This window comes from Chiroxiphia lanceolata, chromosome Z, assembly GCF_009829145.1.
Source record: "Chiroxiphia lanceolata isolate bChiLan1 chromosome Z, bChiLan1.pri, whole genome shotgun sequence".
Lineage (NCBI taxonomy): Eukaryota > Metazoa > Chordata > Aves > Passeriformes > Pipridae > Chiroxiphia > Chiroxiphia lanceolata.
The window spans coordinates 20,969,439-20,994,224 of NC_045671.1; the positions used below are offsets into that span (position 1 = coordinate 20,969,439).

At 35.0% G+C, this 24,786-nt stretch overlaps 1 protein-coding gene across 4 annotated transcripts in view; it reads left to right on the forward strand.

Moving 5' to 3' along the window:
* Positions 1-24,786, forward strand: part of AP3B1 (adaptor related protein complex 3 subunit beta 1) — a 148,929-nt gene that overhangs the window by 33,736 nt on the left and 90,407 nt on the right. For all 4 annotated transcript variants that reach the window (XM_032675689.1, XM_032675687.1, XM_032675688.1 and 1 more), the window contains exons 7-12: positions 2,683-2,862; positions 16,676-16,837; positions 19,044-19,141; positions 21,299-21,353; positions 21,433-21,504; positions 23,923-23,985. In XM_032675689.1, the coding sequence (XP_032531580.1) occupies positions 2,683-2,862; positions 16,676-16,837; positions 19,044-19,141; positions 21,299-21,353; positions 21,433-21,504; positions 23,923-23,985 (630 nt within the window). The remainder of the gene's footprint in view (positions 1-2,682; positions 2,863-16,675; positions 16,838-19,043; positions 19,142-21,298; positions 21,354-21,432; positions 21,505-23,922; positions 23,986-24,786) is intronic.

Below are 24,786 nucleotides of genomic sequence, written 5' to 3' on the forward strand. Positions count from 1 at the left end.
CCAGTGCATTTTCAATCTGTCACATTCTTATTTTTTTTTTCCCCCTTTCAAATGAAAAGCCTAATTTTAGAAGATGCAATAGCGGAGAGAGAGGCATGATCTTAAATAGTGTCATGAATGAATGGCAATTACTGTATTAACTTGTAAATCTAGTGACTTGCCACAGGAATAAAATGCTTGTTTGTCCAGTACACCTCTTGCATTTCACAGCATATGTTCAATTTTTTATTAATAACTTTTAATATTTTTTAATATCTTTGTCAGTTTTCACAACTGACAGCATTCTCGTTGTAAACTTGAGTGGGTGACTGATGTGACTTGAAATAAGTAATTATTTAGAATTCTTGTATTTCAGTTTGACTCTTTCTTTGCATTAAATTGTTGTGTTTTACTCACAGTAACTGAGCTCTTAAAAAGCCAGAAATGTTCATAGGATATATTTTCAGTATTAAATGATCTGAGCTAGTGTTATTTGTATTTTATGTCAGCTTTCAGACTAAATCATATCCAAATGAAGGAGAAATACAGCAAAATGTGTGTACTGGCTTACTAGCAGTAAAAGGCAAGTGTATCCACTCCACGATTACCACGATACCACGAAGGACATCTGTGTTGTCCTTCACGTATGAACCTAAAAAGGGCATTTATATATTTATATATTAGATTGTGACTATTCTTGTAGTCATAAACTGATCTGTGTGTCAGTCTCCCTCACCCCAGAGATGGGACAGTGACCTACAAAAAGTCTCTCTGTGTGGTCCAAAAATATCATCCCTCTCTTCTAAAGCTCCAGGTCTATCATACCGTCCTCTGCAAGTTGGCCTCAACTGCAGTTCAGAGTTCTACATCCTGATGAAGAGATCTCCCACCTTTTCAGTCTTCCATACTCAGCTTCTATGGTCTAATTGAATACCTACTCAGGACTGATAGTGATTTGCCTGGGATTAATCACTGCCTTCTGCTGAGTTTTGAATCCCTATGTAAGCATCAACTTGCAGCAGTTTTTAATTACAGAATAGCTTACTGCAGCACGTTGTTGTGAAGAAAGTTTAGTACAACAGTATATAAAAAAGAGCTTTTGTTTTTGTGATACAGCAAAAAATAGTAAATTATTTTAGATGTAAAGTGTATTTAGCTCTATCAAATAATCAAATTTTGCTCCCTGGAATGAGTTGCATACTTGCTGGGACCAGCAGGTACCAGTATGTGGATGAGGCTGAGACAATAAATGCAACTTCACGTTTATTCTTATTGGTAATTCATAAAATCCCCACAGAGCCTGAGACTGGTTTAGCATAATAGCAAGACTATATTCTGAGCTGTTTTCTTTCAATTGTAATGTTGGGCGCATACTAATAAACCACATGTCAGCCAAATGCAAGGAGAAAAATGTAACATATGAATATCATTGTATTTAATATTTCCCAAAAAGTACCATTTCAATAAACTGCACTTCTATTTAATTGCTTACTTTAAGTCATTGGGGAAATTTTAGAGGTTGAAATGTAGATCCCTAGTGCTCAGATAGAATATGACATTAATTTGCTGCCAGAAGGCTATACTGCATGCATGCTAACTGCATACATATCAGCTGCTTCATATAAAGTCTCATCATTTTAGTTATTTGACTTAACATGTACTCTGACACAAAGCAAATCTTAATTAAAGCAATTAGAAGAGAAAGAATAGTAGTTCCAGGCACACAATGATATGCCCTTACAAGGCATGGTCAGCTTTTGAGCTTTTCTCACAGTTTGATTAACCTGCTGACAGAATTTTAACTGGAATTCCAATATGTGTTTCCTTCCTTTATTTTAAAAGAAAATACCCTGGCAGAAGGTTTCAGTAATCCCCAAGGTGTTAGCATGTTGATCACCTATTTAATTTTCTCATAAAAACAAAGCTATTTTACAATCATAGTCAGCATGAGAATCTTTTTGTATAAATAAAGATTTATTTCTTATGGAGGCAAAAAATTGTGTGAGAACATGACAGGGCATAAATGATCCATTCCTGTAATTTTGTAATTGGTAGGGAAGTGCTGAACAACATGCAGAAATTATGTTTGTGTTCTTTGAGGAAAGGTATTAATATATCTCTTTATTGTATTACTGATTTTTGTGCCTTTTTTTTTTTTTTTGCTGAGTGTATTCATAAAACTAAATATAAAATTTCCTATGACAGTTAATTTTTCTGTATTGAGAGAGAGGTTTGGATTCTGGTAATGCCAGGGAACTTGCCCCAGCTCCTCTTTCTTTTGATCAGGCCAGTGTTGATAAGAGAATCGTAATAAATGTTATTGGGCATATTGCTGTGTTTTACTTCTTGTTGTTTCCTGTTACTTCTGAGTAAATTGCAAGTTCTCTGATAATTTATTTGGAAGCTAAAACTGAAAAAAAAAAAATTATGCCTATGTTGCACTGTCTTCAGGGCTGGGAAGTAGGATTTATGTGAGTAATAGAAACAGCAAGTGTTTTCTCTGTTCTAATAATATTACCCCAATTCTATTTTGAGTAAGATACCATTTCTATGGACTTATTTTTTATTGTTGTTGTTTTGTTTGTTTTTGCTGAATAGAAATAATTCAAAATTGCTGAGAATTGCTAGTATTAATTCTGATTCTCAATTGTGGATGAACTGTAGAGGGAGTACTGACCTTCTGGTTTATATTTTGTTTTCTAGCTGGTAGCTGGGAGTGTTGTGATGGCATTTGAGGAAGTGTGTCCAGATAGAATAGATCTGATTCACAAGAACTACCGAAAGCTCTGCAACTTGTTGGTTGATGTGGAAGAGTGGGGTCAAGTTGTTATAATTCACATGTTAACTCGATATGCACGTACGCAGTTTGTAAGCCCATGGAAGGTAAGCTTGTGACTTTTAAAAATAGTATTGTGAGCCTACATTCTGAATTATTTCCATTGTTGGATGTACTTAGTCTTTTAAGATGCATTTCTATGGGGACTTAATACCAATCAAATATGTGAGTTAGCTCTCTAAGACTTCACTAACGCAAATCATCCACCCTTCTTCAGAGTGTGAGAATTCTCCTTCCAAGCTGTAACCTTTTCTGCTTTACCCATGGCACATCCCATGGGCAGCAGAGACTCCTTTCTCTGTGGTTCTTTGAGCCACGTGGCTCTTCGCTTTTGCGTGAGTGAGAACAAGAAAGTTTTATCATTCTATCCTGACACTGGGTAGAATCTACTTGCATTTTAGATATGAATACCCAGTATCACAACATGAAAAACATCACTCTACTTGTCTAGGCTTTGCTAATGTGCTGAGGCACTGTGTGGAGACTTGAATATAAGTATTTGAAATGTGAAATACAAAAAACATTGTATTTTCATTTTAACGATGTGAATATGATTATACTCTTTAGCATTTATAAAAGGAGATATTCAAAATACAAATCCTGTCACTTCTTACAACTAAAAAGGGCACAGCTCAAGAAATTGATGCTATTGCTTCAATAGGGTTTTAACTCTGGATAACAATTTAAATTAGAAGACAGAGTACTTCTGGAAAGAACTGTATAAAATTGCTCCACAGTTCTGGTTGTTTGCGTTTATTACAGGCTTGGGGATATTACTAATGTTAAGTTTTACCATTTAATTTGAAAACCATTCATGTTTAAAGATGTACATTTCAGTGCAGATTATTGTGGTTTGTAATTAGCATATTAACAATTTTTAAAGATTTCTTTTTTCAGCATTGGAATTGGGAATGACACCAACTATCACTGAATTCATTCAAACTGTCTTTTAATACCATTTGCCTGGGAATCAAGACTGAAATGCCATGGCATTCTGTGTTAATATATGTATAATTTGTTATGTGAAAATAATCATAAGGAGTTGTATTTGGACAAACAGTTAATTTCAACCTGATTTAGTTTACGGTTATGTTCACTTCTTAAATAAGGAGGGATTATAACAAACAACAAAAATGTTTGAAGTAGAATCATACTTCTGCACTACTAGTTAGATTCTGAAACACTCTTTTTTGTTTCTGATGAAAATGACATTGTTTATAAAAACACATTTTTCCAGAAAATTGCTTAAAGTAAGGAAAGTATTTTTACATTATGAGAGATTTAGGTTATATATTTTCCTAATGTCCTTGAGGCAGAGTGTTTACTGCATGTTCCTTTTTGGAAGAAGGCAACTTTCATTCTTCCCTCCGACATTTAGAAAGAATCAAAATTGTTAATCTGCTTTGCCTAAAGCTACAGTTCTACAATTTGTTTCAACCAGCTTTAGTCTGTGATTGGACAAAGGAAGGTTAGAAGAGGAGGATGAACTTCTATCTTGGACTGAGAGGTTGGAGGTCTTAATGGGATTTTCCTTCTTTAAGGCTCTAATGTACTTTTTTCACTGAAACTGGATGGATGACAGTTGTTGCTGTGGCCTGTGCTCTAGGATTGTAAAAGGTTTGTGTGACAATACTGACAGCGTCAACCTAAAATTAGTCATTAGTAGAATAGTATTAATAACGCTTTGTTTCCACTTTCAAAAGCTTCGATGTAAAATTTAGTTTATCTACCTCCCCAGGAGTTAAATTAACAGAATTTTTTTTGTTGTGGTGCTAGTTGAAATGCGTGCCTTTGTCAATAGGTTCTTAAATGAACTCATCATACAACAGGCCATCTTCTGCAGTAGAAGAGATTTTTAATTTAGTTTATTTGCATCATTATGGATCAGTATTTAGGCTGTTTATATGTAAATGTATGATTTGAGGAACAATTAAGTGTTGACAAAGTAGATTGCAGTCATATCAATTGCAGTGCATTTTCCATAGTTTTTCTAACTGACATCTTTGATGATAAATAGTGGATGCCAAGTCAAAGCCGATTATACAGTGCACTAGGAATTCATGGCGCTGTCAGGGAGAAGACCGATTGACTTTAAATTTACATATTAATGAGAAGATTTGTTAAGAGGGTGCTTGACTATAGAAAATAACAGCATATTTATAGGGCACGACACTTTATAAATAAAGCTGATACAGGAAAATGGAAATTAAACCTATCAGATTAATAAATTCGAGGCTGCTAAAATGCATATTTGCATTTTTATTCAATAAAATTTACCTTACTTTTCGAGAAACATATGTTGCTTTTGTTCAAATTGAGCTAATTCCTAGCAAGTAATGGTGTAATGGTTTGAATTGATTTCTTTTGCATTTAGAAATCTAAGGAAAAATTTGGAATACATACCAGTTATGGAGAAAGTGTTTTGTTTTTTTTTTTTAAAGCAATATGCTTAAAGGTGTTACAAAACTTTAATCAAATTACCCATTAACGAAGAATACTTAGTTTTATATTCCTATTTTTAGCTTCTTTGAAGGGTATAATTTTTAATTCCAGTTGTAAATGCTGTGAGAAAGAATATCCTTGGTTTATGCTATTTGTTTGAAAGTACTTGAAGGATGTTTTTTAAAGTAGTTACATGTGAATACAGTTTCAGAATAACCTTTTTTTCTGTATGAATTATATTCAGCTGTAACATGTGTTAACTGGAATGAGAGCATGGCACTCATATTGGGAATACCTGCTTGGGATTAGAACCAGCAAAAACAATTTCAAGTTTGTTGGGAAACAGCATACATGATAGCAGATAAAACTGTGATGAATTCCAGCATAAATATTTTGCCCTGCTCTTGTTGCAGAAGTTGTTGGGACTGCCAAGTTGTTTGCAAACATCTCCTGACCGATAACAGCTTGCAGCTTATTCTAAAATAAAGTTGTTGTTGATTTCAATGAATACATTGAGTTGCAGTCTAGCAGCTCAGAAACTGATTTTTAGGCTGTTCAGCCATTCTTGTTTCTGCAAGATAAGGATCGCAGGAGATAGTGGCTGCTTCAGCTGTCCTGGTGCATAAATTTAACACCAAGCGCATGTCCCATCTGGGAGGGGTGTCTTCTAAAAACAGCTGACTTGGTCAGAAGTGCTGACAGTCTTTGTATAGAGCAAAATGGAGCTGGGAAGTGTAGTCTTGCAAAAAAAAACAGTGACTCTCAGGGCTGCTCAGCTTCATTTCAGACAATTGAACATTACATAAATAAACTCTCTTGATGTTCAATTAAGATCAGAAAAAAACGGTGAATTCATATTGATCATGGACTTCCATTATAACAAAGTTGCTGATAAGGACTTCTGAGAAGCTTACATTTTTAGGATTAATTATAGAAGTATTGCTCAATTTAAAGTGCTCAGAATTTACTGAGAATAACTGATGGCGTGGGAGGGAGGGAAGGAGGAATTCAGCCTGAAGAAAATAATCTAAAAGAATAAGGAATCTTACAAGAAAAATGTGAAGTATTTGAATGTGTATATGCCCTAAACCATGAATTGTGAAAAGGAGCCCAGCTCTCTGTGAATTACAGGAAGAAACAGATTGAAAATATTTATTTTGATTGATAGCTCTGACAAAATGTTGAGGTCCCTTCTGACTTCAGCTGTTCTGTGATCTCTTGTCTTTTGTTAAATGCTTTACAATGTTTCCTGCTCTTGCGGTATTTTCTTAGTATCTCTTAGTGAGGAATTCTTAGTGTATTCCATAAAGGTCATGGTTATGTGTGATACAATTCAGTGTCTAATGGCTACTTAAGTCAGCTCAGCAGTGTCTAATACTGCTTTAAATATTTTTTTGTTGTTGTTGTTCCCCATGTTGGGGTGCACATTGAGTGAACTGTAATTGTGAACAATAAAGCTTCAAGCACAGCACATAGGAAATACTGTCTATCCTTAACTGTTGTAAAACTTGTTAACAGTGTAATGAGCATCCTGAATCAGTTCTTCTGGTTTACTGCAGGAGAGCTTAATAAAACTTCTAAATCCTCTGCTGAGAGGCTGAGAACAGAATGGAAAGGTGTATTCAGGGTAATAGCCTCCTATTAACTAGGTTACCCAGACAAAGTAGTAAAAATGAAACAAGCTGAAATATTTTAAAAATATTTTGTATGTATATCATTCATTTAATAATGAATCTACCTGAATATACCTTTCTCTTCTTTTGTTCTCCAACTCTCAGTAGAGGATCTAGAAGTTTTATTATGCTCTCCCACAATAAGAAGATGAATAGTTACATATTTAAGAAACATTCAGAAAAGCATTCATACTTTTAGGATAAAGTTAATCATGGTATGTTATGTATTACTGAACTGACATATCATCTACAGTCCATTGTAGACCTCAGTGAAGTTTCTTTGTAGATATATCAGATGATAGTTTCACTGATTATTCTATTTTTTTCCACTGCCCTAAAACATTGTGAGGCCAGAGAATTTTCTTTCCCAGAGATCAAAAGCACTCATCTCACCTTCAGCTTCCACTAAGCTGTCCTCTTCAGACACCAGAAAACCACATACATCAGTAGATTTACTTAACTCTGATTTGGGTGATATGAACAAAAGATTAAATTTAGGAAAGCTAGTTTACAGTGAACTTATGTGTTATGCTACTTATTTCTTCCATTCTTAATGCACCTATTAGAATACTCAATCTGAATCAGGGCAGTATGGATTCAGTTACTGCTCCCTTTTTGTGAGAGCGCAGTACTCCCTGGCCAGGTTCTTTTAGATATGCATGAAGTGGGGTTAGTGTTTAATATCAGAGGCACTTATTTGAAGATATTTAGTGAAGCATTTGGGTCATAAAATGGACTGGCTAGCTATTTTACTGTCACAGCAGTTTTGTTTCTTCCTGTAGTTAATTATAGGGGGTTTTTTTCCTAATAAGATGAGAACATTTTAACACATGGATTTATAACAAAAAATTACCTCAAGTGGGTTGTGAGAAGTTGATTACTTGAAATTCTAAGCAAAACTTTATGGTCATTATGAATACAATCTAAGACTATTTTCATGATCACTGTATAATAGCCTCTTCTGTCATTGAAAGGGAGCATTATTGGTTTTCTACTGTTACTCCATTTTCCCCCTCTCTTCCCTTGTGTTAGGGGTAGTGTTTGTAAGGAAGTCTGGGTAAAGGAACTGATCCAGCAGAAGAAAAACTGAAGAGAGGGTTGAATTTCAGGCACATTAATTTCCTGATTTGCTTTGCTTTGTGACTTCTAGACACTAACTGCTGGCATAAGAGAAGTACAGTCTGTACATAAAAATGCCATGTATCTTTGCAGCAAAGTATATTGCTGTGGTTTCTGTTAGTCCAATGACAGATTTGCAGTGGAATAGCAGCAGTGAGTAGAATCTGTGTAGGCAAGTTCTTTAGGACATCTGTATCTACTCAACTTAAGGAAGCAACCCCTGACTTTCCTGCAGATTTGACCAGCAGTTTCTGTGTAGTCCATCCAGTGCTGTAGTCTTGCCTTCTTGACTCTAGATGAGGTTCTTTTTATTATTTATATATAGGATAAGAGATAGTCTAGCTATCTGTTACAAATAAGTTGTTAAAATTGTTTTTATCTCTGTCTAAATTATTGACTTACAGAGATGAAAATTAATTAGAAGGAAGTGGAAATATTTTTATAGAAATCTAAATGTTAACTGTCTCACTGCTAGCAATTTTTAGTTTAAATATCTGATGTTGCAGATCCCCATGAGCCACCACAGTTTCTGGCTTTAATTTTGACCATTTGAATGCTACTTACTCATAGAAAACTGTGTAAGCAATATGAAATGAATACTGTGTTAAATTACTTTGAGGCCTTCCTGGATGCCAAAGTATTCATGAATTCTGTTCTGGGCATCTTTCTTTGGGGTATTACTCTCTGTGTAGCAACTTGTGTGGTCTTTTCATTGTTGTACCAGGATTTTCTCTGGATATTTAGAAGAGTTGCAAAATAAGCTTCCTTAGCTCCTTTACAAAAGTAAACCTTTGTTAATTTTTCCACTGTTTGAGAAAGACCTGTAGGAGGTCAGACCTCTACTCTGAGAAAATTTTAGATTCCTGAATCTGATCCTGTACACTTCTGTTTGTAATATCAGATAGAATTCTTGATTGATTATGGCAGATCTCTAAAGGACCACTGGGAACAGTAAATATAAAAAAATGCAAATTATTTGGATCAGTCATCTCTTTGACAGTGTAAGCATGAGTTTGTTCCAGTTCATGGTTAGAAAAGTGCCAGACAAGAAGACTGGGGTAACTTAGTCCTGAATTGTAGCAACATGTCCTTATGATAAAAGGATGATAAGAGGATAAGTATACCACCAGTTAGTGTGAAAATATCACTTGAAAGTGAATCAACAGATGTTTTAAGATGCTTTCAACTCCTTTGTTGACTTAGGCATTAGAATGAAGTAGAAAAAAATCCTGTAAAGAAGAATTTAATGTCCATTGATGATGTTTAGATGAGCAGGGCACACTGTCAGGTAAGGATAGCAAATTTCCACCTTCCAGATTGCCAGTCTAAGTACACGTACAGTTAGCATTCTTCAAAGATTTCAGATAATTTAGTGTTTTGAAAATTTGAGTCTCCTAACTAACGTCTAGAGCTAGGACTGTAGTCCAAATATGGTTTAAATATTGGATAAACATTTTGGTAGCTGTAAACAATCCTAAAGCTACCTGAAAGTTAAAAATAAAGATATGAGTCTGTTTGCATATATGGGAAATGTTCTCTTTGTATTTACTTATTTAAAAGCATCCATTTTTTCCCAGAGAGAAGGAAGTGATTTGCTTTAAGAAGTAAGTATACATGGTTTGTTGTAACTAGAGTGTATACTTGAAACACTACAAAAGCAGTTCTGTACAGGCTGAAGATCTGTGAGGTCCCTGTTCCTCCATACCTTGTCTATAACTCCTGAGGGGTGGTGACTAATTCTAGAGCATGTAGTACCCTTCTTTTGGTTGCAGTAACTAACAATTAACTGGTTTTCTTTGTGGTTCATTTATTTTGCAACCCTGTGGAAGAATACTCTTGCTTGGCAGTTGGTTCATATGTGCTTGCTACATTGATGGCTTATACTGCCTCTTCAGATGTTTAAACTGATGTTAAACCTTAACTATCATAAAAAACTGAAAAGCAGCTCAAGCACTTAGCCAAACATCTGAATAAAAGTTTCAAATCCACTTTAATTTTTGGACTTGAGAGAAATAAAATTGTAAACTTTTAGCTACAAGCAAATGGTATATTTTTCCTTTAATTAATTCCTTCGCTTTTATTTCTTCTGAATTTTATTTTGCAATATTTAATTTATCCCTTCCTGTTCTTCCTTGTACTTGCTTCCTCTCTTATTATGCTCTACATGTTTTTTTTCTTCTTTGCTTTTCATCTCTCTTTGTCTTTGCACTGTCATTATCGTGCCTTTTCCACACACTACTGAAAGATTTTTTTTTTTGTGGTAAGAAAGTTATTTTATGCCTCACTTCCATTTTGAGGAGAATGGAACTGTTTTGAATAAATGAAAGTGATCCAAAAATCATAATGGATTGTTTTAATTCTAGCTGCAAGTGTCACAAGACTTTGTTACAACAGTAATTGGGCTTTTGGGGCTGCTGCAGAAAGATGTTCATTACTGCAGCATATTTAAGTCTTAGACCCTATATTTAGACACCAGTTCAAGACTTTAATTGCTGCTTCTTAGAGCAACGAGAATGAACACTTCTTCAGTTTTCACCGTAGTTTACTGTGAAGTTACTTAGCACAGATGTTACTGTAATTGTGATATATTGGGAAAAATTTATTGTTCAGTGGACCTCAACCCCAAATTTCCACCTGTGCAATCCTCGTCTCAAAGCTGTAGTATAAAACTTTTATGAATATTGGCTTTCTGAAGAATGTTTTGTGTTTGTTGTTTTGGGGGTTTTGTGTTTGGTTTTTTTGTGTGTTTTTGTTTTTGTTTTTGTTTTTGTTTTTCACTAATTGTTTTATTTCATTACCTTTTTGAGTTTGTATTTAAAACCTATGTTATTGACTGAGTTTTTAAAAGCCACTCTAAGGCTGGATTGAGCAGTTTAAAGGGTATTTCATGTAATAAATGAGTTTGCATATTCATTACTGTATGGGGAAATTGTGGGACTTTTTTAAGAATGAAATAAACATGTACATCTGCACTGGAATTGTACAGGGTATTGTATAGATGAGAATATTATTAGTAAACCACACATGAAATTTGATTTATATTTTATATATACTAGAAGTTAAGCTAAGAACAATGTGAGTGAAAGTACCTTAATGTTAAATTTCACCTGCCACAGTCGAATTCTCAAGCTTATGTAGGTGTCTTAGTTCCTTTGTGTAGCTTAGATATCAAAGACTTTTAGCAATTACTGATTTGTTCTGATAGATCAAAGACAGGTCCATTTTGGTATTCTGAAACCCATCTGTGAAGCGTGTGGAAGGATTTAGGCATGTTCTCACACAATATGGAAATTTCAGATCTATCTCGGATATTAATATTTTAAGTAGAAAACTATTCTTTACCTTATGTACTGTTTTCCTTCTTTAAGGATACTGTTCATGATACAGCAAATGATTACTGATCTTGGTGGGCTAAGGTGGTTTTGGTATTTGGTCAGATTTGCTGACTAGTGAATAATCCCAAAACTCTTCTTACCTTCAAAACCTAGCTTATCCAAACTCTTGAGAACGGTTCTTAGAAATATTATAGAGGGCTCTGGAAGACAGCTAAAATCTTACCTGCCAAATATTCTGCTGCAGGCCTTTAAAAAAGAAGCTGTGAGTGTATTTCTGTATGAATCCAGGGAGAGAAACTGAAGTTCTATAACTTCAGTTATACCTAACCTAGGAATACAAATATTTGAATCAGTTTTTCAATACAAGATGGAGTTAAGGCTGGTAAAGTAGGCAAATATAATGAGGTCATGCTTCAGATGTCATTGAAGGTTTACTTGAACTCAGTCTACGGGTGTGTGAAGCTCTGTTTGGAGGTAATTGTAGCATTCACATAATGTGTGAATGCTTTCCTAAATGGAATTAACATTCTCAACTTTTATGCCATATTAGATATAACTTCAAGCAAAATCTCAGTTAAGTGTTAGCTCATTTGCCTAGGGACTTTAAAAACACACTAATGGAATTTGCTATCTGTCAATTTCTTCATTTAAACTGTTAATACTTTATGATGTCCCTAAACGGTATGTCTGAAATAATGTAAGAAAGAATTAATGCATGTTCTTTCACACTAAAATACTCCTCTGCTGTGAATAAATCACAGTAGATGGGGAATGCACAGAGTCTATTTGCAATTCCTAGCCTGGAATGCTAGTGGTCTCAGTTTTTAATCACTTTATTCTCCCAGGGTTCTGAACTTTTTAGTAATTTTGCAATTTAGAAAAGCTATTAACTGCACAATTAAATCATGTGCTACTACAAACTGTTAAGTGTATTTAATGCAGTTTAACTAATGACTGCCACTGTCCTGTTCTTCTCCCCTTACCACCTAGTGCTTTAGAAAATCCAGTAGTTCCAGTGATCCTATGACCACAAAGTGAGACATAATTTTACCGATCTTAGTGAAAACAAAACATGCTTTTAAAAAAACAAACAAAAAGGCTTCTGTTGGACTGATTAGTCTTAAATCAACTCTGAAACTGCATCTAAAGGGATTGAAATGACCAGAGAAAGCAAAGGAAGATTTGAACCTCCTCCCAGATTCCCATGCTGTGTCTCCCTTGTCAAAAAGGATCAGATTATTGGGGTTTTTTTCTGATGAAGTTGCTGATATGTACTTGTTATCATCAGTTTGAGCTCTAATTCGAAACCTGTGAAAGTAAAATTTCATTGTCACCAGTATCTAGCGTTTCTTCTACAGTTTAGTGTAGGTACACTACAGATACTGAAGATTGGAGAGGAAGTGTGTAGGAAATTATCTGTAGAAGCCGTCAGTTGTTGATTCAACAATAATAATTAAAACTGAAAGATTTTCATCTCCCAAATGTAAGAGTCTTATCTTCAGTCCTGTGCTGGCAGTAAAAATATTAGTGTTATCAATGCTTATTTTATACCCCACTCATATGTTATCCATTATACCCCAAACATACTTTTTTTTCCTGGTTGAAGTTCAAGATAAAGGGCATACTGTTCTGGTTGCTATTCTCCTGAATAAGCCTAGCACAATTGCTGAGCATGGAGGTCCTTTCTTTGATCTCTGCACAAGGCTTTCCCCCTTTGTTAGAATACCAGGAGGCTTGGATTGGGCCCAGAGAGTGGTAGTGAATGGAGTTGCATCCTGTTGTTATCTGGTCACCAGTGATGTTTCCCAGGGCTCAGCATTGGGGCCAGTCCTGTTTAGTGTCTTCATTGATGATCTAGATGAGGGGATCAAGTGCACTCAGTCAGTTTGCAGGTGACACCAAGTTGGGTTGGAGTATTGATCTGCTGAAGGGTAGGAAGGTTCTGCAGAGGCATCTGAACAGATTGGAATGGTCTGAGGCCAATGGTATGAGGTTCAACAAGGCCAAGTGCTGGGTCACAACAACCCCAGGCAGTGCTACAGGCTGGAGGAGTGGCTGGCAAACTGCCTAGAGGAAAATGACCCGGAGATGCTCTTTGACAGTGGCTGAACAAGAGCTAGCAGTGTGCCCAGGTGGCCAAGAAGGCCAAGGGCATCATGGCCTGTACCAGAAACAGTGTGACCAGCAGGACCAGGGAAGTGATTGTCCCTCTGTGCTCAGCACTGGTGAGGCCACAGCTCAAATTCTGCTCTGAGCCTCTCAAGTCAAGAAGGACACTGATGTGCTTGGCTTGTGTCCAGAGAAGGGCAACAGAGCTGGTGAAAGGTCTAGAGAGTAAATCCTGTGAGGAGTGGCTGAGGGAGCTGGGATTGTTTAAGCCTGGGGAAAAAGAGGCTTGAGGGACACCTTATTGCTCTCTACAATTACCTGAAAGGAGGATGTATCCAGGTGTGGGTTGAGTGATGTGACAAGAGGAAATGGCCTCAAGTTGCACCAAGGGAGGTTTAGATTGGATGTTGGGAAAAATTTCTTCACTGAGGGTTGTCAAGCACTGGAATAGGCTGCCCAGGGAAGTGGTAGAGTCAGAATCCCTGGAGGTGTTTAAAGGACTTGTAGACCGGGCACTTAAAAGACATGGTGTAGTGCTGGACTTGGCAGTGCTGGGTTAATGGTTGGACTCAATGATCTGAAGAGTCTATGCTTCTAAATGTACAGTTGTCTCACTTTGACATTGAATATAGTTCAGCTTGAGGCTTTAGGATTGTGAGTGTTGTGAGTTGTGAGTGTTTCACATTGCCTGGTAACTGCTCTCCATGTGTGAGATGATTAATAGAATTTGAAACAACAATTCTTGTGCACCAAGAAGCCCACACATTTTTGTTTTGCAGTCTTCTGGCTCATACATAATGCTTTGCTTTCCTTTCCCTTCCTTTCCGTGGTAATGTGGCAATCTTGCAATATTACATGTTCTTGGTGTCTTAGTAGGCCCCTGTGACTACAAATTCTGACAAAGTAGACTTCATCAACTTAATTTTGATGAATTTCAATTCATTAAACTTATTTCCTTGTGTATCATCATCATCCTTTTTCTGGAACAGTTATTTCCTACCGGATCTTAACAGATTGAAGAGGAATATTATGAATTTACAATAAAATATATGACAAGACCACATTAATACTTCTGCTGCAGGGTTATGAAGCAGGTGATTCAATATAAAGACTTCAATCAGATTTAAATTAAAAGTGGTTATATAAGAGCCATACGTTGTGTTATAATTAGTTGGAACTGGGCTCCAAGTATGTTTCTAAGAAGTCTTTAAAAAACCTGTTAGAAATGTGAGTTTTCAGGCTGTTTCTGTGCAACAGTTATTAATGAGTTAAATACAGTTTCAAACTCTGTATTCCTCTTGAGTTCAGTATTCTGCAGTTGAGTTCATGACGTGCATGTCTGTTAGCAGTCAAGGCAGGGGTGCTGAAGACTGAATCAATGAGGATTGAATTATCCTCCCCGTGTTAGAGGAAGCTTCTTCAGTGCAGGGTTGTGACTCACCGTGATTTAAGAATTTTGCTTTCAAGTTGCCTATCCTGTAGGCAAGAGAGGAATTCGTTTACCACTAGTCTCGATTTAGCATCCTGAATTTTTAGTTTATATACGTGACTGCCACGAAGGTTTGTGGAAAGAGAAGTAAGGAAATTAAAGTACTTCACTTGCTACTGCAGAGGAAATCCAAGAGTTTGCTATGGATTCTGTAAAACACTGAGAGAAGTGTCATCAAGTACTAAAACTTCTCTTCACATATCTTCTCATTTTTTTATTTTCAGTATCTTTTGAAATTGTAATAAAAACCACTACAAAATTACCACCTTGATTCATTGTTACTTCTTCCCTCCCTCCCCCCTGGCCACCTACCTCTATTGAAGACACTTTTATGGATTCTTTTACTACAACTGAGGTTTGACCAAGGCATGCAGCAAAGGGTTGAAGTTACCCTTGCATGGTTTTCTGAAGACCTGTGTCTTGTTTTAATCTCTAGCTATTTTTCCATTCGCTTTTGATCACTTTGCTACTATCATCTATAATTACTGTAAAGTAATTATGTCTTTTAAAAAAACAGCATTTGGGTATATGGATTAAGTAATTCACTTTAAACTGTTGTGTAGGGTTGGATATTCTTTAGATATTGACAGAGATTTCAAAGGCAGGCAAGCAGACCTATGTGTACAGTCGATATCTGGTACCAACAAGCCCATTGTAACGTGAATTGCTCCAGCTACCCAGTTATGTTCTTTGTCGCAATGAGATGCTTTGGTGACAGATTGAGATGGAAGAATTTAGGAGTGCAGACATACAAGTTGGGGAAGTCAGTAGCTTATTTCTTAAGAAAAGGTTTTTAACATTGAGTACTCTCAATATTGGTAATCCAGACCACAGCTTCCGAGATCTGACACTCCGTTTTAATCTAATCTTGATAGTTTCTATCTTAGTTTTCTTTAAGTTTATGGACTTTAAATGCAAATTAAATTTAAGCATAATGAAACACTTCAACTGTATTCTTTATCTATTTTTGTATCAACATCAGAAATCTTAAGATTTGTTGTAATTCATCATGTTTGTGTAAGATGTGTTCCTTTATATTCTTTTATTTAGTTCTGTGGAGTAAATGAAAGGCCCAGTTTACTAATATCTCAAATTTAATGAATTCTTTCAAAGTGGTGTATTGTTTTTTTAAGTGATGTTATGTGGATAATTCATAATTTTATTTAAACAGCTCAAGGATTTGTACTTCATCAGAGAAGACCAGGCTCAAGATACCTTTTACCCACCTAATTTTTTAAGATAAACGAACCCTGTCCCTTTTTTTCAGATTTGCTATTTTCACAAATACTTTATATATTACTAGAAAGGGAAGAATGCACATATTTGCATTGTTTTCAAAAAAAGAGGGAATTGTAAGCAACAGACTGTTTTCAGAAGTGTCACTTTCAGCTCATAGGCTTTAAGTCCAAAAAATACCAATATGCATACCTTAAATAGTTTATAGAATAATAATAAAAATATTTCATTTGGCAGTTCATCTTATTTCTAAGGAAATTTTGTATATGTTGTTAATCTGTTTTCATGTCACTACATCTACTGCTTTGAACAAATGGGTAGAAAAGCCAAGAGCTAATTTCAAAAAAATTGTATAAATCTTGCATGCAGTTGTGATGTTGTATGTTACCTCCTTAGTGAATAAAACAAGTTGATTCAAAGATTCTCTGTATGCCTTTGTCATTTTGTCTTTTGGTAGGCTGATGAGGTGGTGGATGAATATAATGAAAATAATTTTTATGAATCTGATGAAGAACAGAAGGAGAAGGATCAGAAATTGAAAAGCACCTATACCATGGACCCAGATCACAGGCTGCTGTTACGAAATACAAAGCCCTTGCTTCAAAGCCGAAATGCTGCTGTATGACAAATTGCTTTTTCGTTAAAATGTTAAACTACTAAGTATCTATGTTTTTAGAAAATTTAGGAAATTGAAAAGTAAAATCTACATCTCTTTACAAGTGTGATAATACTCTTTAGTAACTTTAGGAGAAGCTATTTCAAATTTAACTTAGCTTGTAAGCAAACGTGTGCACTGATTGTGGTACATGCTCCAAATAATATGGATAAACAAAGTATTAGCAAAAAATGTGAGAACATTTGAATCCAACATAAATAGCATGTGATGACTATACCATAGCTAGCTTTTAATGCTAAAACCTTCAGCAACTAGGATGGCACAAACTGTTTTAGTGGTACAGATCTACCAAGAAAATCATACTTTTTATTGATTCATTAATTTGTTCTTTCTTTTGAGTCTCACATTTTAAAAGTAGACAATATACACCTTGAATTATTTTGTCAATCCAAGCCAGATTCATAGTGGTGTTACCTTGGCGGGGTTGCAGGATAGATACAACATCATGACTGTTGTATGATCTACATTATTTCCATGAAATTTTAAAATACGGGTAAATTTTTAGAAAGAGAAAAAGCTATGCTGGTGGTGAATCATTGTGATGTTAATCAGATCACAGAATGTTATTTCTAACCTCAGCTTGTCCTCTCTTCAGGGAAAAGTCTTCCAGTGATAGTGAGTATTCATATCACTGCAAAAACAGTTACTGCACCGTGATTAAGTCACCTTGCAATTATTCCTGATAAGCTAAGCAGATCAGGTTTTAGCTCTCTGTTGGAAAATACTTCTAGATTCCTAATGTCTGACTCCTCAAAATCACTTATAATCTGTGAGCAGACTTTGGAAACAAATTGATTAAGTTTTTAGAACTTTTTGCTGGAAATCACTGTTTGATGACTGTGATATTTCCTAATTTCGCATAAAGAACGGGTGCATTTGATATGTTTTCCATCATACTTCGCTGAGAACAGGTTCAGTTACTTTTTGCTCACATTCCATAATTTTCTTATCACTGTTAAATATGGTCTTGGTTCTCATATTTATGATCTTTAACTTCCGATATAACAGTTAGATATTTAGGGCACTTTGAGAAGTGAAATCATGCTTCTTTCAGTTGCTTTGAATTGTTACATGGATATTCATACCTGTGTAACAATTCATACTATTCAAATACAGAATTTACTTGTAAGTAAATTACTTGTAAGTAATTAAATTAATTACTTTCTTTGTGACCATACATTTTTCTTTGTAATAAAGATACCTGTATTGTATTGCTAAAAATATTTTGGTTATTTCCTGGTTTCAGATTTTTTAATCACTTTTTATTGCTTAGTAATAATTTCTGTTTCTTTAATACTAAGATTTAAGATACCAGGTGAAGTACCATCATGATGGCTTTACTTGGAGTCTCCTTTCTATGATTTGTTTGAAACAGAGAGTTATCATGACGGTATTGTAGGAAAGGTTGTGACATGACATATTCATTAGAATAAAGGTTGTATTTTGTCTTTTACTTACAAGAAAACTTAAAAAGAAAAAATAGTATGAAAAATAAAAAATAAAAGTGCATTTCACAGCACTTTCCAGTCTTGGCTCATAGGCAACATAAGCTGCTTATATATCTGTCTTTTGCTTTTTGCTAGCCAGGATATTGGTGTACAGCCCTGTAGTGTTTACTTTTTTTCGATTTGATACTTTAAAAGTTGCCAGTAAAGGCAACTGTTGTTTTATAAATTACATAATAGAATAATGGAGTGAAATATTTTAAGTGGAAAGTAGATAATAGATAATGAGGGATTTTGAACTTGTATTAATAAAGTCAAAGCACAACATTAGCAGAATTTTTGAAGAATATTTCTTCATTAATTTGTACAGCTGATGTTAGCAATACTGTCTTGTTAGGGATGATATTGGTATCTTTACAATTTGAATTATGTGCTTTTTTCCCTCTCATTGTGTCTCTTCCTATGACCTTCTATTTATTATGGCATACAATAAACACTGGGAGGAAGTGAAGGTACTTAATTAGTAAAAATATATTAATTCTGGTGTTCTTCCTCAGTCTGCTTTGTTGATCTCAAAGACTGCAGATAGGCATTTTGCTTTCTGAAAAAGAGTGAGTTGGTAGTTCTGCAGGTCTGTAGCAAATATGATAGATATGTATGAACGATTTGAAGTTAACATGTTGTTTTGAATGTTCTTCTTTTAGGTGGTAATGGCAGTCGCACAACTTTACTGGCATTTGGCACCAAAATCAGAAGCTGGTATTGTTTCTAAGTCATTGGTGCGTTTACTCCGTAGTAATAGGTAGGTCAAGTCCATACTTAACATTACTAATTTTTTGTGAGAACTTCTGTGCATACTTGTTTAACCATAGTTGTAAGAAAGCAACTGTTTCACTATTGGTTTCATTTTAAAATTGTCCTGTAATGCTCATTTTTACTCAGAAAATTAGGATAATTGAAAGTAATTCCATCATTTTCGTTACCACATCCAGGATCCTTCAATATTGTATTTCATTCCTATGACTTTCATTCTGACAAGAATCATGGCTACCTTGTTAGTATTGAAATAGAGGCAGTACTAATTGGTTTGCTTAGGGTCTTGGTTTTTTTTAATTATTGGAATTTATTGGAAATTTACTTCTACCCATTTGCTGCATAGAAATGGGTTTTCCCTGCTCAGTTTTTGGATTTTGAACTTCCGTGTATATATGAGACACTATTAAGATGTTTTCAGAATAACTTTCTAGCTATACCTGGTATTTTTGTTTAGAACTTTGCTATGAGAATCATTTACATTTTAAATTCGTTGTTTGTGTCAAACATACACCAAGATTTTTTTTAAAAGTCACTTTTGTTATGCCTGGTAAGATTACTCAGAGGTACTTTAAATTTTGTAAGCTCTGTCATCATAGAGCTCTTTCTCTGTAAACTTCTGCAGCTTACTCATGGCTAATATCTTTGTCGTTTAAAAATTAGTAAAGAAGTAAAATTGGGTTATGTTTTCATGCTTTTATTTCAGGTAAGAATGAATCACTGTTATTTTAGTGTTTTGTTTTATAGTTCTCTATGCTTCCCATTCTCTGTACAAAGATAAGTAAAATGGCTAAAGCAATTTGGTATATAAACAGATAGAGTTAAACTCATACTCACAAGTAATATACTCATTTATACTCCAATGTCATTAAAAGAGAAGTCACTTCTCTCCCTCAACTAGTGCCTAAAATGTCACTAGTCTTCTGATTTTCCTATGTTGAATGGCTTGTGTGTTCTCTGTTACCATTCTGGGTGAAACACTTCTGCTATTAGAGCCACTTTGAAATAGCTTTTGCTGTTTGCCCTTGAAGTTATGTGCCTATGGCCTTTAAATTAATGTCAACTAAACTATAATCTAGTTAGGGTGAGAGTACCTGAAAGAGCATTTCATAGCAATTTCCAATCTTGGTTCATCATGTGCAGCTGATTATTTCCATGTACCTATGTAAGAATTACACAAAATAGGTTTAAAAGATATTAAGTACATCTCTATTATTACTTTTCTTTGTAAGCAACAGTTGTAATTACCTTAGAGCTATTGAGTAAAAGGAGATAATGGGCATGATGATTTCTCTATTAGGATGTATTTGCAGCATGCAGGGTTTGAGCACTCATGGTTCAGAAAAATTGTGTGTAAATCATTGTTTAGTTTTTAAGCAATTGGTGGCACAAACTCTGCAGTTTAAAAGCTTTAGACTGGTACTCAAATTTCTTTTTTCTCACTCCTGCTGAGGTTTTGAACTAATACATGAATTATGAGAATGCCCTCCAATCATGTTTAAAGTTTTTGTGTTAAGAATATTACATAAATCTGTTGTCTGTATCTTAGGAAGACTATTATGTAAAAGTGCTGCTTTTTGATAGATGTGTATGCCTGCCAGTGTAAACCCTTAAGTGACAGGAGACCCTAGCCCTTTTTGAGAATTTTTAGAAAAATTTTTTAAGACCCGAAAAGTCATAGCAATTCTTGCTAATTGTGCAAGGATTAACTGTTCTTGTAATTAATGCAGTCATTTCAACACTGTGGATAAAGGCAGTATGTTTTTGTTCTCCAGCTGTATCATCCTGAAATATTTGTTCCAAGAAGGTGGTTGAAATGTAGGGTTTTTGTAAGTGATTTTCATGATATTAAAATGATCAATGGATTTCTGGTTTAAATAAATACCCAAGGTCCACAAGAGGCACCATTACGCTGATGTGAGTGAATATTTTTGCATATTGGCATTTTAAAAAATAAAAACCTGGTTTCATGTGTCTTCTTGTGAAGCAGATGATGAACTTGTAGCAGTTGTCTTCAATGTTTGTGCCAAAACAAATGTATAACTGACTTGGCATTCAACTAAAATTGGACTTTCTTTGCCATGTTTCATTTTTCTATATGTCTTTAATTTTGTGGAATGACTCTTATTTTTTTTTCACATTCTAGGGAGGTGCAGTATATTGTTCTGCAAAATATTGCCACTATGTCAATTCAGAGAAAGGTATACCCTATTTAGAATTTTCTAAATCATATTGTATTTGAAACACAGGAGAGCTACATAAATATGTTCTGATTTTCAGGGTATGTTTGAACCTTTTCTGAAGAGTTTCTATGTTAGATCAACTGATCCAACTATGATCAAAATACTGAAGGTGAGTTTAAAAACAAATTCATCTGTATAGTGCTGGACTAATCAGTTTTCAACAGGAAGATAAAATCCTTTTCACTGATATGACACAGCTCATTCTGTTTGGTTTCTTTTCTTCGCTAAGAAATACAGAGTTGTGGCGCTTAATTTAAGTCCACCAGTGTCCTTTGGGCTTGTCAGGCTACTTGAAAGTTCTTGTTACCGTGTTGCAGGTGGCAGATGGGCTGTGTTTTCCACTACAGTGTTTAAGACTTTTCAGTGATAGAGAGCACTACAATTTTTATCCAACTATCCATTCTAACATTGTAGAGTTTGACTGTTTTCATGCGAGGAAGAGAGTCTTTAATACTGTTAGCTTAAATGGAGTTTAAGTCTTTCCCCTGTACAAAATGGGGCAGTGTTAGAGTCCCAAATTCCCTTTGAAGTCAGCATTCGACATGAGAAGTACTTTAGGCTTTCCTCAAGGTCACATCTCAGTGCATGTTTTTTGACTGTTGTCTTCTTGTTTCTCTGTTCTTATTCTTTAACAAATGTGAAATCCTTGACAAAACAATAGCTAAAAAATTCTCTACTATTATGTGCCTTTTCTCTTGTTTTCCTTTAGGTTGTCTTAGGCACTTCTGTTTAGGAGTGGAAGGTACAGTTTCTGAAAGAAACGTTATTTTTTTCTTATCTTCATTTTACATGCATGTTGCACCCTCATTATATGTTCAAGAGGGGTACAGTCCAAGATGGCTATGCCAACCCCCTCGTGTTTTTATATGTATAACATTAAGTCTAAGTAAATTTGAGGTAAAAAATATTTTTCACATTTAATGATTATGATAACTGTCAGGAATGCTGTCAGGAATGCCTTACTGTTATCCAAGAAAAGTCAGTCCCAAAATAATTGAAGTTGATCCATTTAAATTTCCATATTAATTGATAATACAATGTGGAAGGCGTGGAGAAGTAGAAATTGGCATTTTTCCTTTCGTTGTCTCTTTTGTTTCTTGATGGCTGAAAAATTTAGGACAACCTGAACTGTTATGTGTGTAGATTTCTCCATCTCCTACGTTTGTAGTTCCAGCATATTAGCTATAAGACAGAATGATGAGACCCATGGCAGTATTTAAGATGTATGGGCACCCTGGAATTCATCTACTGTGCTGTTTAGATTTCTATTTTGTTCCTTTTTTCTTCCCCAACATCAAGTTTGCCTTTTTGATCACTGGTTAGCATTGAGCTTATATCTTCGCAGATGTTTAAATCTCAATTTCTCGGTTATATTTAGTTGTAATCATCTCAGAGCCTGTCATTTTCTTTACAGGTCAGGTTTGTACACAATTGTGAACATTACTTTGCAGATACATGTGCTGAAATTTCTTTTGCCATTTTATTAACCAGTCCCCTACTACTTGGACCTTTTATGCAGCTTTTCTTAGTCAACCTTTGTCTTCATTTCATGAAAAACTATTGCATCAGTTAAAACTTTGTCACCTATCTTCTCATTACTTTCATAATTCATATATGAAAAAGGCTAGCAGAGATATTTGTGATATTCCATTGATAGCCATCCTGTACTATAAAATAGTCTCCTTTTTTCCTGCCTGTTCATCTTTTCAATTATCCTCTTGCTTTCTATGCTATACTAGTTATTTATCTTTAAGAGCCTTTGGTTATAGATCTCACCAAACTGTTTTTGAAGTTCTGGTGGACTGTATCAATTAAGTATCCTTTTCTGGCTGCCTCCAACTCAAAAAATACCACCAGATTGCTGAGTATGACTTCTCTTTGGAGAGACAGGGTTGTCTTTTCAGTTTACTTTATTCAAAGGTAAAACAGTCTGCAAGTATAGCATCTTAACAATATATGCCAAGTGTTGTATATCATCCTTTTGTTCATCAGGAACAAAGAAGAGAGTTTTCACAGTCTGATGTTGTTGATGTTGATTAAGATCTGAGAAATCTCATAGATGCAAGTGTTTCTTTACTGAGTTTAAGGGTCTTTTTTTACAGTTCATCTGAATATAAGAAACAATTTATCTCTCCCCATCTGCAGTTGTGACTTCCATTATTTCTTCTTACACTTGCTAGTTGTCACATGCTGAGGCCTGTTGTGTAACATTGGAAAGCATGCTGACAGAAGTATTTCAAGTCCATTTGATACACAGTGCAACACTAAAGCTAGAGCTTATAGAAAATGCATCACTGAACCCTACCGTCCTGCTTTGAAAACTTTGTGAATACTAGCAAGGAAAATACTCCTCTTGAGTGCAATGCTGGTGCCAATTTATACTGACAGTGGTATACTCTGTTGAATTCGGAATGGTATTTTTAATAGTAGTATCTTTTACTTACATACAATGAAAGTATAGTGTGCATGCGGTACTGTTTATAATATTTTAGCTCTTGATAAAATATCTAGTTTTTTTTTCTCGTAGCTTGAAATCTTGACAAATTTAGCAAATGAAGCCAACATATCAACTCTACTTCGAGAATTTCAGGTTTGTAGAGAAGTATACTCTTTTAATGTGAAATGCTCTCTTTTGCCATTATTGAATGTTTCTTTTAGATTCTTAGGCTTAAATTTTTCAAGTAAAAGTCTTTTCCAGGATAAAATGTTCTCAAAATGGAAATATTGTGATGGATAATGGAGCTTTTTGTATATGGAGAGGAGTTTCAACGTTTTGTTTCTCACTCTCTTTCCAGCTACCAAAAAAAAATTGGGTGGTGGCAAAAACTCAAGCATTCTATATTCTGCAAAACAAATTCTACCAACTTGACTGACACTGTATCCTATATGATAGGATCTTAATTTTAGCAATATTTGGCCATCAGCATTTATGGCTGAACCTCACTTCCATAAGTCATTTGATGAAATAGTATTGTCTCCATTATCTTTGTGTATCAGCAAGATTCTGCCTATATTGTGAAACGGTGTCTGTCCTTCTTTCTTTCCTCTTTGCTTATGACATCTGTTTTCATTGCTTCAGTTCTCTGGCTGGATTTCTCTGAAAGGTACTGATTCTCAGGCAGGTAGGTTATTCATAGTTTCACAGATGCCCCTAGTTAAATGAACTGAAACCTCTCTGAAGAGAGAGCTCATTGACTCCACCAACCTTGCACACAAACTAATTGCTGGTTTTGGTTAATTGCCCCCTGCCCCAAGCTTCTTGAAATCATAGGTTTGCATGGCCATGAGCAACCAAAGCTGGCAAGGAAATACCTTCTAAAAGTGACAATAAGGTGAAAAAAGTATGACTACTAATGTGCAATGTAGCTTTCTAGGTTGAATTTATTGTACA